The 15022-nt window shown below is 36.1% G+C and overlaps 2 protein-coding genes across 2 annotated transcripts in view; one reads left to right on the top strand and one right to left on the bottom strand.

The window, feature by feature from the left end:
* The window catches only part of DIP-epsilon (Dpr-interacting protein epsilon), an 88521-nt gene extending 87459 nt beyond the window's left edge, over positions 1–1062 (bottom strand). The window contains exon 1 of the mRNA XM_089256789.1: positions 871–1062. Coding sequence (XP_089112915.1) covers positions 871–991 — 121 coding nt within the window. The 5' untranslated portion in view covers positions 992–1062. The remainder of the gene's footprint in view (positions 1–870) is intronic.
* Positions 1063–10534: 9472 nt separating this feature from the next.
* On the top strand, positions 10535–15005 carry LOC108658215 (uncharacterized). Its single transcript, XM_030385067.2, has 3 exons — positions 10535–11431; positions 12871–13095; positions 13158–15005. The coding sequence occupies exons 1-3, from the start codon at positions 11295–11297 to the stop codon at positions 13822–13824; spliced, it is 1029 nt and encodes a 342-aa protein (XP_030240927.2). The 5' UTR covers positions 10535–11294; the 3' UTR covers positions 13825–15005.
* Positions 15006–15022: the final 17 nt, after the last annotated feature.

The raw sequence follows: 15022 nt of genomic DNA, 5'->3' as shown, positions 1-15022 counted from the left end.
TCAGGCATTATCCTCAAGTCAACTCACTGATGTGATGTCTACAGCTTAGAAAATTAGGTAAGGTTTTTTTTTTTAATTAAAAACAACTAATATTAATATGATATGATAAGATAAGTTCACTGACCATTTCAGACAGTGCCAATTTCCAAATTTAATTATCGTAATCAATTTTATGAACAGTCATATGTATAATCGCAAATCTGTGCTCAGTTCAGCCCCGCTTAGCTGCGATTTGGCTCGCATAATTAAACGGTAGTTTAGCAATTTAAGGATTATGCTATCAGGATTTAATTGACGCTCCTAGCTAATTCATTTAGTTGGTTCTCTCGCTTACTTAACGCCAACTAAAATGCCATTAAATGCATGGAAATAAAATGCGACTCGCAATACTTACGCTGGCTTTGCAATAATGGCAGTACAATTAAATAAATAATTCAACTGATTGAACTGACGGAAATATTAAGAGGCAGCCGCAACCAAAGCTGTCCATCAGAATGCAATTATGTAATAAAAATAAATAGGAATATGACAGAGCAGCAGAAATAACTGTTGAATACTCGTGCATATCGACATTTGATTAAAAATAAAATTAAATAATTATTAAGTGTATATGTATATATCATATTACATTTATACATATTGTTTTTTTGTAAGTAAAAGTTGCAGCTAATTTTGTCTAGCCACATACTTTATAATATATTTTATTAAATTTGTAAAAAAAAAAAAAAAAATCCTAAAAATAAGTGAATTTTTATCTATCCTTTAGACATAATATTCAAATGCGAATAGATCTTAGATTTCTCTACCTAGGAGTTCCACAGAATTCCAACGCGTGTAAATGTAATTATTATATCAAATCTTTCCACTCACCATTGTTGACCGTAGAGCCGCCGCCCACGCTGTTGACATTGCCATCGCTGCTCAGCGCCAGGGTTGTCAACGTCTCCAAGATGAGCAGAGTTGTGAGTAGGGCAAAGAGTTTATGCAACATGTTGTCAAGATATTGAAATAGTTTCTTTGATTAAATGTGATTTAGCTGTAGCTATATATATATATGTATGTATATATAGGTAATTATTCACTTAAATTATAATTGAAATTCTTTAAATTATTTCACTTTCTAGCACATTTTATTGGTATTCATGTAAATAACTGCGTAGATATTATAGTAATTTGTTTAATTGAATTTGTTAAAGCGTTGTTCAATTTATGCTTGGATTTATTTAAATATTGTGCATTTGTGCATTTAATTAATTTAATATTTCCTTGTTTTTATGAATATTTCTCATTTATTTGTGTTTTTTTTTTTTTTTTGCCTTTTGTGCGCTGCAAATAGAGAGAAAAGAGAAATTATGAAATGTCATGGCATATTTTATCGATGGCTCACATAAATTTGTTATGATATTAAAGGACACGCTCCAATTTGTTTATATTTAATACAGCGTCTAAAAGCCGACTTTCCTGATTTATATGCCACAGTCAAGCCCGGGACTGAGCGGTATTAAAAAAAAGAAAAAAAAAAAAAAAACAAGCAGTGCAAATTCTTGATTGAATTTCGCCTGACGTAAGCGGATTAAAACGAAATTCTATAACAAAACGAAGAAAAAAAAAAAAACAAGAAATGATAATAATAAAGCGAAGCATAAAACAAAAATAGCGGTCAAGTCATAAAAACGCAACAGACAAATGAAAAGCTACGAAACCCATAGTCCAGGCAATGAGCAGCCCATAAAAGGACATCAGAATAGCTACAGTGGAGAGCGCTTTAGAGCCGAAGATTGGCCTTTGAGCCAGACGATGTCTGCTGGATTAATTCCCAGCTACTTCTGTCGACACGTAGCCAAAGGCCACTGGGCAATGGGCAATGGCCAATGGCCAGTGGACGTCGCTTCAATTACGATAATAGCTGAGCTATGGACGCAACACGTGCCCGGACTTTAAAGTTGAGCTTGAAAGCAAATTCCAATTAACATGTATTAATTATATATTTATTTTGCAATTATATTTGATCTTTGAATCATGTTTTCTCCTATTCAATTGACTATTTCCGTTCACTGTTTTATGTTTCTATTGTCTGCTTTCGACCTAATCAAGTTGCCGCTTTATAAAATAGAGGCAAACGTAGCACCGTATGTCTAATATGAACTACATGCAGCCACCTCTGGCCAATAACTCGCCCAGTTGTCCGGCACTTGGACTCTTCCCATCCATGACCATCATCATCATCATCATCATTAAATCTCTCGTCTCGGGGCATCATCGTTTGCTTTGCTTTGCTTTTGCATGTTAAAGGAGGAGACGGCGCTATAGACACATTGCCCTTACACACTCTCACATATACCCTATACCCAATATTTTGAGTGTAAATATTTTGAGTATGAATGCAAAAATAGACAACTGAGTAACTATTAGAAATAAATATTACATGTATGAGATAAAGAGGAGGGATGTTAGGCAGAGTGAAACTGAAAATTTAATTGTAATTCAAAACAGTTCTAGCTAAGATCAAAATAAATTTCTTTTATATTTTGTACTCTTTATTTTTTGTACTCTACTTCTTTTCTTTTTTTTTTTAGTTTATAATATAAAATATGCATATTACTTAAAGTAATTTTATTTTTGCTATAATTAAAATTTGCGAAAATAAAAATCTCAAAATGAGACAAAAACTGATCTATATATTCTTTGCTTTTTTAATAATAAATAGACAGTAGAAAATATATAGACATTAATTATTTACGTAAATTCTTAGTACAATATACTTTCTATATTTTTGTTGACATAAATTTCATTTAAAGTAATTTAATTTGAAAAATAAAAAATAACACAAAAACATACGTAAAAAAACAAATACGGTCTATTAATAAATTTTTAAATTATCAAATAATTAATTAATTTTGAAAAATATCAAATACAATTTTATTTTATAATTATAAAAATAATAAATATATATAAAACAGGTTAAACAGTTTAAACTCAGGTAAGCAAATATACATAATAATATAGGAAGATAAAAAAAAAATGTATATATGTATTTGCATAAATAAACTGTAACTAATTCTAGCTTAAAGGAAAGTACTATTATTAAAGGTAAGTCATCTCGCATATATATAAAAATTTCAACAAAAAATGTGGTTAGATAGAGATAAGGGGTATCTATCCAACTCAAGTAACTCTGCAGCGCCAGCTGGTTATCCATTTGACATTTTCTTCTGTCTGTTCATGTCATAAGCGCAAAGCAATTTGCTTCGCCAGCTGTAGCTCGCGCTCTGCAGACCTTCAGCCCGATACAGGGCAGGACTCGACGACTCCAGTCAACTATTTTGCCATTCAAGTCTTTGCTCGATTGCAATATGAATGCATTTCAATTAAAATGCTGGCGATGCTTTCTTAATAGCAGCTGTTGTGTGGTTTATGCGCAGCGTTTCTCGTGTTTTTGTTTGTCTTTGCTCTGTCTGTGTTATTGAAATCAATTTGCAAACTTAATTGAATTTCGGCATTCGGCTTTAACTAACAACTTTTCAACGTTTACTTGTAATTTGCCTAAAAGTAAGCGGCATGAACAGAGGGAGAGCGAGAGAGAGAGAGAGAGTACAGACTCGAGTTGCTTACATGTTTGACATGTGTATTAGCCGCCAGATGGGGGTGGGGGGACACACTATGCATGTGCCCAGAGCCTGCCTGGGCGCTATGCATATTTTAAAATGTTTGTTCACGGCCCAGCGATTCGGTTGAAGGCAGCGCCACGCCCACAGCCATGACGGGGCCGGCAAGCAGCAGGCTTTTTGTATTATTGCCAAAAGTTATTATGCCGTGGCATTCCATGAATTTCGCTTTGTGTTGCATACCTTGCGGCTGGCTGAAAGTTGTACTAGTTTTATTTATTTTTTTTTATACATATATAGATATATGTATATATATTTGTATATATGCTTGAAGAACTTTAAGCGCGTGATTTTTGCAATTTGGCTAATAGCGAAAAGTCAACGTTGCGCTGTCGGCTTTGAATACTCGCTGACAGTGAGTAATGGAAGAAAGAGAGAGAGAGAGAGAGAGAGAGAGAGAGAGAGAGAGGCAAACAATGCAACGAGCATAATGGGCACAGTATTTATCCTTTTCCACTGTTTCCCTCGCTTCTGCCCCATTCTCCGCTCAGCCATTTTGTCTCGCTTTCCTGCTGAGCGCATTTAAATCAATATTAATAGCAATGTTTACGCCCCCGCAGACTGGCCAAGAATGCAACTGCCACACGCGGCAACTTCAATTGAAGATTTACCTACTTTTTCTCACAGTTTTCTTTCATTTTTTCCGTATTGTATTCTGCGTAGTGTATTCTCTGGGCTGGCCAGCCAGGAAGCCCCGGCAAGCGGTGCGTGTGCAGGACTCGCCTCCTGCCAAGCTCTGCATTCAGTCGCTTGTGCATAATAAATCAATTTACATTTTCTCTCGCCACACGCAAAAATGAAATGCAAATAACGGCAACAAACCATGAACGATGCAGCATATAGTACTCTATAGCATGAACACCAAGAACAGGCCGCGGCTGGATGCCTTGGGCAGGCAGGCACAAGTACAGAGTGAGAGAGGGAGAGAGAGAGAGAGAGTGATGGGGGAGAGAGAGAGGACGCGCGGCACATGGTCTAAGGAGCTGGCAACACTTTTCACCGCAGAGATTTACGCGCACTTAAATCACAGCCACCAGAATTGATCGCCATCAATGTACATAAGCATTAAAAATAAAACATGCTCCAATTGACGAATGATAGCTGCTCGACTGGGCTATACCCTGTAGTCAGAGAGGAATCGGGTGAGATAAATTAAATGGTGAGCTGTAAATAGATTTATGTTTTAATGTATAAATCAATATTGAAAAATCATTCATCTAATTAAATTTTTTGTTTATTTCTTATGAGGAGAATAGAGAATTTCATATATGTATATTATATAAAAGTGCAATGAATATATGATATTTTCCACAGAGTCATACATGTAAAGTCTTAAATTTTTGCGCTTACACGCTCTCTTCCTCTCTTTCTTTCTCTCAGCATATATCGTTCTCACACACTCTGTCTCTTTATCTCTCCCTCTCTTTCTTTCTCTTCTTTTCTCTCAGCTTATATGTCGCTCCCACACATTCTCTGTCTTTCTTGCTTTCTCTCTCTCTCTCTTTTATTTCTCCTACTTTATATACATTTATATAAATCTCATACATTCTCTCTTTCTTTCTTTCTCTCTCTCTCTTTGATTCTCTCTCTCACACTCTCTTTTATTTCTCCTACTTTATATACATTTATATATATATATATATATATATATTTCTCTCTCTCTCTCTTTCTTTCGACCTGTCCCTTCATACGGCATGATACAAAATATTTCATTTAGTGGGTATTACCGGCAACAGCCTTGAACAGAAAACTGCGTCGGTAGCCGGTGGAGCCGCCGGCAGTCGAACATTTCAGTAAAAGTCGAAGAGTTTGCACTTAATGTGACACTTAATGAGCATAAAATATGTTAAATACCAACAGTTGTTGTTATTGTCCTGCTCAAAGGACAACTCCAGATGTGAATTTTATGCAAAATTGTTGATGTACACCAACAGTTGGTCGCTCAGGTCATGTCTCAATCATGCTGTTGTTTTACAGTAATGTAAATACCAATTGTTTAAAGTTCAACTGAATTTTATAGATCAAAAAATAAACTCTGAATTCTTTCGACTCTAGCTCCTGAATATATATTCTAGCAATTTTTAAAATATTTATTTATCTATATGTAGCAATTTGAATCTTACATTAATAATTAAGATAGACCAAAAATCAGGCAAATACTTAGGCTGTCAGAGTATTAAATAAAGAGCAAAGATAAAATCAGAGAAAATATTTGTAAAAAAAAGTTTGACTCTTCCTAAAAAAAAAAAAATCCCCTTCCAAAATAAACATGAGATGCACAATATATATTGATGCAGTTCAATGGAGCACAAAACAATAAAAAATAAAATAATATGTAGTCAATCACAAAATATCCATTCGATTATTTATAGGTAATGTTAATTAATTTGTTTATTGTTTAGACTAATACAGATCGGAAAATAAACATAAAAAATTCATTAGCTTTTGTGTATTAAATAACAACAAAAAAATGAGCCAAGACTCCACTCACAATCCACTATTCAATTCTTTATTGTAAGCAGTCTAGGTTTAATTAAAGCCTTTAAGTTATCAGCTTAGGTTCTCCAGTCTGTCCCCAAGCAAATAAAAAGAACAAGGTAAATAAAATAAAATTTAAGCAAACAAAAACCAAAAACTAATAAAAATAAATAAAAACTGTATTCATATTTGCCAAAGGTTTTGATTGCTCAAGTAGAATTGAATTATTTTCTACTATGTATATTTAACTTGCTTTGATTACACAAAATTATTTTGCTGTTTCTGGTATTAAGAGACATATTGAAATGCAACGGATGAACCGATGCCAACTGTAAATGGGAATGCATTTATTGACTGTTATTATGCCACAATTGCACAAAATGTGCAATTCTCTAACTACACAGAAAGAGAGAGACAGAGAGGGAGAGATAGAGAGAGTGAATGAGAGAGAGAGAGAACATTCGAATACTTAATGGCACTACTCAGCACATGGAACACTTTAACGCCTTGGCTAGTCTAGTGTGTGGAATGCAAAGTTCACGGATTAAGTTTTCAGGCAATGCAATTCTTGGTTTTTCATGCGTGGCTGTAGTAAAACTTGCTTAAGCAGTTAAATACGATGAAATTGCCATGAGGCGGCCATGGAGTTTGAGTTGAAGTTGCTTAAGCGCTGCAACGGAAGCAACGCATAAACAAAACAAAACAAAGCGAAAGCACACACAAAAGGCAACATTTTGCAGCATTTGTGCATTGGTGCTCCTGCTGCTGCTGTTGCTGCTGCTCACATTAATAAACAGAGCAGACAGCCAAAAGTGTTTAATAACTCACTGCAGCAACTACATACTAGGGGTCGAGCAGCATTCGAATGGGACTCGACTGCAAACGGGCGAATGAGCGAGTGAGCAGCTGATCGGGCTGACAGCTGCTTGCCACGCTTTTGCTCAGCTCTCTGCATATTGAATCATTCAGGGAAAATTTCTAGGGAAATGCTACGCCATAAAAGAATATATCAGCATTTTCTTCATTGATTTTTTAAGTAAGCTACATCTGTTACTAAAACATTATTCTATAGACTTTATATTTTAGTTCGAATATATTTATTTACTTAACATTCTGATCCATAGAACTCCTTTAGAGAATACAACAAATACTCAAGAATACCCATTATACTTTCAGCATTTCCTTATTAAATTTTCATCGCTAAATGCAATAACCCACCTCACCTCGGCTATAGAAGCAAATAAATCTAATTTTACATTTTGTCTATCCATACTCAACAAATAACAGTCAAATGAAAAAATTAAAATTAAAAGGATTTATAAAAGAAATCAAGTAAAATTCTAATAAAAAATTGCAATAATTTTTATTTTTATATTACACTGTATTATGATATCAGAAACAATACGACTTTACCGAATCTAATGATCTTCAAAATTAAAATAAATTAAATATTTGTCAAAACCAGATAATTCCTTTTAAAAAACTGTTCACAGTAAAAGACATATATTCATACTTTTCTTAAGCTGTCTATATAATAATAATATATAATATTAATATATAAAGTTTAATACGAATGCTTTTTTTTAGTATCTAAGCTCCGAATGCGATTATTTCAATAAACATAAAATAGAATGCATTCCAAAAACAAATATTTAAAATTGATAGGCTTTATAACATTAGAAATTTCTCTGAGCATTATAAAATTTCTGTGGCATTTAGTAAACAAAAGTTTAGAAAAAGCTAAGACGGAATACTCCAAATGAGTAATGTCTAATATTGAAAAAATATATATATCTAGATATCAAGAGATCGTAAGCTAAATGACAAGGCTAATTATGTCAAAAATGAATACAAAATATACAAAAATATATCATTCCATGTAACCAATTTATCCTTAAGCATTTTATATAATTATCAAGCTCGTACATACATATAGTAATCTTTGCTTCACAAACATTGATCAACTTAAGATCACTTTTATTATTACAACTAAAAATTTACAAACTAAACGCAAATCGTGTCCCTATTCTATTCTCCTGCTTTTGCATGTTGTGCCATTTGATAACTCACCGTGTTAAAGTCTTTGTTGCAGAGGGAGTGAGAGTTTCTGGGGAATCAATTTATAAATAAACCAACGAGATGACAACGCGACGCATTTTCATGTTTTGTCGCTGATCTGTTTTTGCAACATTTGCACAAGAACTTAATTAGGCAGTTGCGATAGATACAATAGAGAGCAGACACAGTGACGCCGGCAAACACGCACAGACACTCATGGGCAACACACACGTACAGACACCGACATGTACTTTGATGTACATCTGAATATATATATATTTGTATATATGTGTATGTGTGAGCAGTAATTGCTTAAAATAGCATCATCATTAATTGATAAAGCGGCATCTATCTAGCAATTGCAATTGCAACATTAGGATTACGATACAATTGTTGTTGTTGGCCGTTGCAATCGCTCGAACAACAACACACGAAATACGCTACAAATGAACAGAAACTGAGGCACAGAGAACAAACTGCGACAAGTGGAGGACAACCGCGCGTTACGACAGCCGATTTGGCACTGAACCGAACGAGGCAACAAACGAACACAGCATCAGCAGCAGCAGCAGCAGCAACAGCAACAGCAACAGCAGCAACACCAACAGCAGCAGCAGCAGCAGCAGCATCACTATCGTCGGCTGCCGAAGCCGAGGACCATTCATACACCCGAAACGAAATGCAGACAAAATCCATCGTTGGTCTTCGTCGTTGATGTTGTTAGGCGACGACCCAACCAAGCTACTCGGTCCCAATACAGTTTTAGAAAATCAAATTGGATAAGCAGATGGCATCGTGCTATATTATTCCATTTGATAGCTAATTCACTTATCATAACATATCACTTAGACATATGCATATCACAAAATATAATATCTACTAATAGGCTTATACCAACGAGCAGCAGTTGGCATTCAAATGTCTTAAAGAAACCCTTTATAGGATAAACTAAGTATATTATATATATTTAATATCTACTATATTGTTAGTTTACGATTTGCGAACAGAAAAGGAAATATTTCTGGAATTATTTTTATATTTTTCAATAGTTTAAAATCAGTTTGAAAGTAAAAACAAACACAAATATAAAATTCAATAATATAAAAAAAAAACTTTTTTAAATATATCAAAATTCGACATATTGTTCAGGAAATTAAGCAGTAAAAACTCTAATTAAAAAACTCAAAAAAAAAAAAAATACTTCAAATATTAAAATTAGAAAACTTCAATAACTAGTTTTTAATTTATATATTTTTAAGAGTCATAAACATAAAAGATAAAAATTTCTATTCATTAAAAATAAACATAGCTAGGCTTCAAAATTTTGTTTTATTTTGTCTTGCAATAAATGTTTGAAGAAAGCTAAGTTTAATTTTTTTTTTGTTGCGTTTTTTTCCTTAAAATATAAAATAATATTCACATTTTTAAGACTGAATAGCTCTCCAGACTTCAGAGCCAGATGAAGAAGAAAAAGCAGATGCAAATAGACTGCATACTAAATATTTTTATATAGTTTTGAGTATACACATGTCTTATATAGTATATATTAAAATAGTAAATAGTTCATAGTGTATATATAAAATTAGTTAACTTATAGCATTATTATACCATACATTTTAAGGCATTTAGTCTTTACCATACAGCAGATGGCATTTCAAAACATCAACAAATATTACGGCAGCAGCGTTTTTACATTTCAGTCTCTGCATTTAACATGCACATGTTAAATGTAAATTTAATGTACATATGCTCAGGCTTTGAATGCGTACCAAATCTTAATGTACTTTGAAATATGTATATGCTAAATGTTCTGTGATGTGTGTGCTAGAAGAATTTAGAAGTAGCTCGAATTTTGATGGTCATGTGAGAACAAAATGCACAAAAAGTGCTTTAAAAAGGGGGGCAAATTTTAAGTGAAAGAAAACGAAATTTATGATTTTTTTTCCAAAAATACATTAAAAAAAACGCATAGTTTTTAAATGAATCAAATAAGTCACGCCTAACTAAATGGGTTTGAGCATTAATGTTGTGAAACTTTTGCTTATAACAGACTGCCAGCTCTTAAACTGTTCTGCTTAACGCCTTGCCCCAAGCTCACTTAACAGCAGAGGCTAGACAACATATTTGAGGCCTGTAACAGAGCACTGTTAATGCTCACCCCCTGCAGCAAAAGCTTAACTTGCTGTTCTGTTAGAATGTTAAAATTTACCACTATTACCCCGATAGCACTGCAGAAGCTTTAACCGTTGCGCCGCAGAGCTTTCAACTCTGTAAGCTCAACTTTTACTTCGACTGCTAACAGGAGCTTTTGCCACTTGACGCTTCCTTATTGACTTTAGCAACTGACAGTTCGAAAGACAACGGTAAAAGCAACGAATCTCCGGGAACAGCTGATTGTCAAAATGAACAACCCCCCGCCCGCGACCCATAGCTCGAGGCCGCCAGCCATCAGCTGGAGCTAGAACAGCAAGTTTCGGTTCGATGTTTCTTTCAGTTTGCCAACGAATGGAAACCCGTGGAATCATGCGGTGCGTCACCAAGTGACGTCCACACTTAGTCAAAACAGTTACGCGCGACTCAGTGTGCGAGTGCTACGGTCTGCGTGTGTGTGTGTGCGAGTGTGTGAATGTACGCGCGTGTGTGTGACTATTTGTGTATGGAGTAACATTGAAAAACGCCTGAGCCAGACAATTGCCAAAAAAAAAAGAAAGAAAAAGAATGAAAGGGAGATATAAGTATAAAGAGCAAACAACGAACAGAGTGAGCCTTGACCTCAAGCAATGCAAGTGCAATACGAGCAACAACAACAGCGCAGCAGGCAAAACAAAAGCTAGACAATCGGAAAAGTCAGAAGTGGGCGCAATATGACGCCCCGAGCGAGTCAATTAAGCAACGCGCAACTGTAACCAAAAAGGAAAAAAAAATGAGAAAGCTTTATTAATAACGCGAAATTAAAGGTGCATCGGAAAAAGGAAGCGAAAGGCCTTTATAGAAAATTGACGAAGCAGAAAACGAGGAAAAAAATAAAGAAAACTAAAACAACACAAAAAACTGTGGCAACAGCAGCAGCAACAGCATCCGCTGCTGTGGAGCATGGGTTCATGCTTTAGCAGCTGTGTTGCCGCCACCGCCACAAACTCCACAGCCACAAATTCCACAGCCTCGTCGTCTTCCTCCTCGGTTAGCTCCACCAACTGCGTGACGGCCGTCGCCAACAGCTGGCTTCTTTGGTAAGCCCCCACACGGCCCCAACGTCCCCAACTGCTGCCCCTCACCTCCAGGCTTCTGCATTCGCTTAGTGCATACAGTTAATTAAAATTGCATTTTGTTTACCTTGTGGCATACATACATACACACTCACACACACGCACCTAGAGAGCAGGGCAAATCCAATAAGCGTGCTGCGTGCTGCTGACTCGGCAATCAATAGAAGCTTAAAGGTAGTGCAACACCGTCCCCTCGCCCGACTTGTAATTAGCGCAATTCGTGTGCTCAACTGCTATTAAACGTCACGCTTTATGGCTGGCCAGGTTCTTGGCTTTAAATTGCATTGGCAAACATATTTTGCAGCGCACCAGCACCACCCGCTAGGCTCTGTGACAGGGTCAACGGCCTAAAAGTATGCAACGGCCGAGTGCGTTTTACCACAAAACAATCGCCGGAAGGGGCTTCACTTGCGTTCACTATGCCCATATATAAACAACTGAAATTAAAGTCGATTCCCACGTGTGACACTCACCGCCTGATACCCTAAGTCAAGCTCTATAGTTGTTGTTGATAGAGAAAGCACAGACGAAATGTAAATTTATAACAATATTTCAAATAAAAATCAAAGAAAATGTCGTCAAACAAGCTAAGAATTTCAGCTAACCTAAACTCCTAGCTCTTCTTTCAGTAACTTCCATGTTCTTGATCAAAATATTTCAATGTTGTTTATAACATTAAAAATGTTTCAAATATTCTAAATGAAATAAATAAGTCGCCCCTTATCTAAACTCCCCACATTTCAATATGTCTGTCTTCTATACTCTTGAGCACAATATTATAAATGACAAGTCTATAAAGGGCTTTAAGTACGTTTTAAAATGTTTCAAGTACCTTAAATAAAATTATCTTAAAGTCCTTTCAATATATGCCATAAGACATTGTCACAATATTTCAAATATACATAAATACTTTAATATGTCTAAATAAAATCTAAAAAATTGCGTAAATAAACTCTGAATTGCCTCTCCTCTAAATATCAAACCCTTCCATATCCATGCTCAAAATGGCTCGAACTAAACCTTTAGAAATATTCTGAATAAAAGAAAGTTCATGTGTATGGAATCTTCTTAGAATAATATATATGTAAAATTAAATTATTGTGAATAGTATTATCATATAAATAATATAATATAATATTTCTAAATTATGAAATTTAACTATTAGGAATATTATTGATTTTGATTATGATTATTTCATAAGCTCAATAAACTAATTTTAGTTACCAAACCAAAAACATGCCAACTTTTTACAAAATTAACAAGTCAACAATTTCTGCTCATCTACACTCGAGGCTTTGCTTTCACTATCTACCATGTCACATGCCGCCTGACAAATTCATAATACCCAGCATGACGACAACTGAAGAGGGTAAAGCTAACAGATTGCATTGTTCTGTTTGCAGGCGTCGCCCCAGGACAAGAGCTCGTGCTACAGCAGCAGCAGCAGCAGCAGCAGCAGCTGGCACAGATGAACCGGAAGCAGAGCTGCTGTCGGCCGCCAGTGAACGATGCCAGCGACGTGGCCTTGTCTATCGCATATTAAAGTTCAAGCGGAAACAGCAATGTCCACAATTTCTGGACAGGTATTGGGAACAGCAGCCCAGCTATGCGAAGCTGCAGAACGACAGGTGAGCGAGCGACGAGGTAGTCAACGACTCGCATCAGTTGAATAAATATTGATTTATTGCAGTGGCCTGACGGACATACAGTTGCAGAATCTGGATGTGCACAAGCTGCTCAATGCCACGACGACGACCAGCAAGGAGACGGAGCTGCAGAGCTATACGCGCATGGCCAGCTCGAGGGCCAGCTCCTCCCTGGATCTGGAGTGGGAGCATGAGTACTCACAGCTGCGCCAGTATCAGCAGCGACAGCATAAGGAGCAGCAGCCGCAGCAGGATACACCGCCTCGCGGTGCATCGCAGCAGTGCTACTCATCCCTGGACCAACTGACGACGGCTGCCTCGCTGGCCGCCAGTCACGGACGCCATGCGGCAGCGCGTCAAGCGCGACTGAGCGGCCAGCGTTATGGCGGCTCCTTTACGCGCACCTCATGCTGCTCGTCGACGCAGAACTCCTGGTCGCACATATCCACGCCCGAGTCGCTCGAATGGGACATCGATGCCGAGCAGGAGCAGCAGCGCCAGTTGCGCCAAGAGGATGACAACTTGGATGAGGAGACACTTAAACTACTCCATCAAATCGAACAGCTCAAACATCATGTGCTTCAAGAGACTGGCGATGGCTTAAGCGTGGGCATGGGCGTGGCGGTGGAGGAACTCAGCGAAGGATTACAATTTCGAGCATCGCATTTCGGTGCGGCGAACGGCTCAGAGCTGGAGATCCATATTAGTTGATCTGTGGCACTCTGTATATACATATATAGACCGTATAAGACATGTATAAATAATGTACAAGAGACCTACAAAGGACCTGCAAGGAATGATAAGGAATGGGCTAAACGAAACGATAGAGACGTGCTTCGAAAAAGCTCGAATAGATGTTTTAAAATACCTTTTAATAGCAGATATTTAATGCCTAAGTTTGGAACACATCCCATAAGAAAGAAACATTTGTGAAATGTCGAACAAAAAATTCTTCGGACTGCCGAAGATACTCTTGCAGATGGAAGAGATATTGAGAATAGATATTTATTATTTATATTAGAAAAAGTAAAGGGAATTAATTTTGGACATCTAACTTACGCTTCGTTGAAAACTTTAATAGAATATAAATTGATCCGATTATGATAAAATATGAATACTATTTTAAACTCTCAAATGATCACTACCAAGACATATATAAACTTGGACGATCTGCAAGTGTACATTGACCAAAATTAGATCCCATTCTATTCCTAATTGAAACTATGAACTTGGGATACGATATCAAGGAAACTCCAAACTAAATTACTGCGCAATTTAAGTGCCTCGCAAACTACACACATACTCACTCACATACACTCACACTTTCTTTTAGCTCTGGTGCTACCAAGTAGCCCCATAGACACACTAGAACTATCCCATGAATTGGACACCTGGAGAACTTACTATACGGCAATTACAAAGCAAGTGCTAAAGTTTAATTCTGTTAAATATATTTACTAAATGATTTTTATGCGGATTCAGTGAACAACAAAAGAGATGCACCCACTTGAACAAGAGAACTTACAGAACTTATATACAGCAGTTAAATATATTATACGTATAATTAAATATGTATATGCTCCATTTCGTTATGTTTTAGAGATTTATGCTTAATGCAGTTGATTATGAAGATGAATATGAATATGAATATGATATTGGATGCACACACACAAATGCAAAGAATTAATTATATTTTCAAAGTTTATTAGGGAAAATGCAAACAAAATACAAAGGTACGTCCTTATAGAGCGAGTATTACACATGTATCTATATGTATATGTATATTTAGTAGTAGTTGTTGTTGCGGTTCAACTGCGACCGACAAAAAATCTTTTCCTTTAAGACTAAAACTAAACTGATTAAAGAAACGTTTGTAGAAAACAATTTATTCACATTTGTGATTCGTGTT

The sequence above is a fragment of the Drosophila navojoa genome, chromosome 3, assembly GCF_054131105.1.
Source record: "Drosophila navojoa isolate 15081-1374.11 chromosome 3, UAZ_NAV_1.0, whole genome shotgun sequence".
Classification (NCBI taxonomy): Eukaryota; Metazoa; Arthropoda; class Insecta; order Diptera; family Drosophilidae; genus Drosophila; species Drosophila navojoa.
Note: the sequence above shows the minus strand (reverse complement) of the source record. Positions and strands in the feature narration are given on the sequence as shown.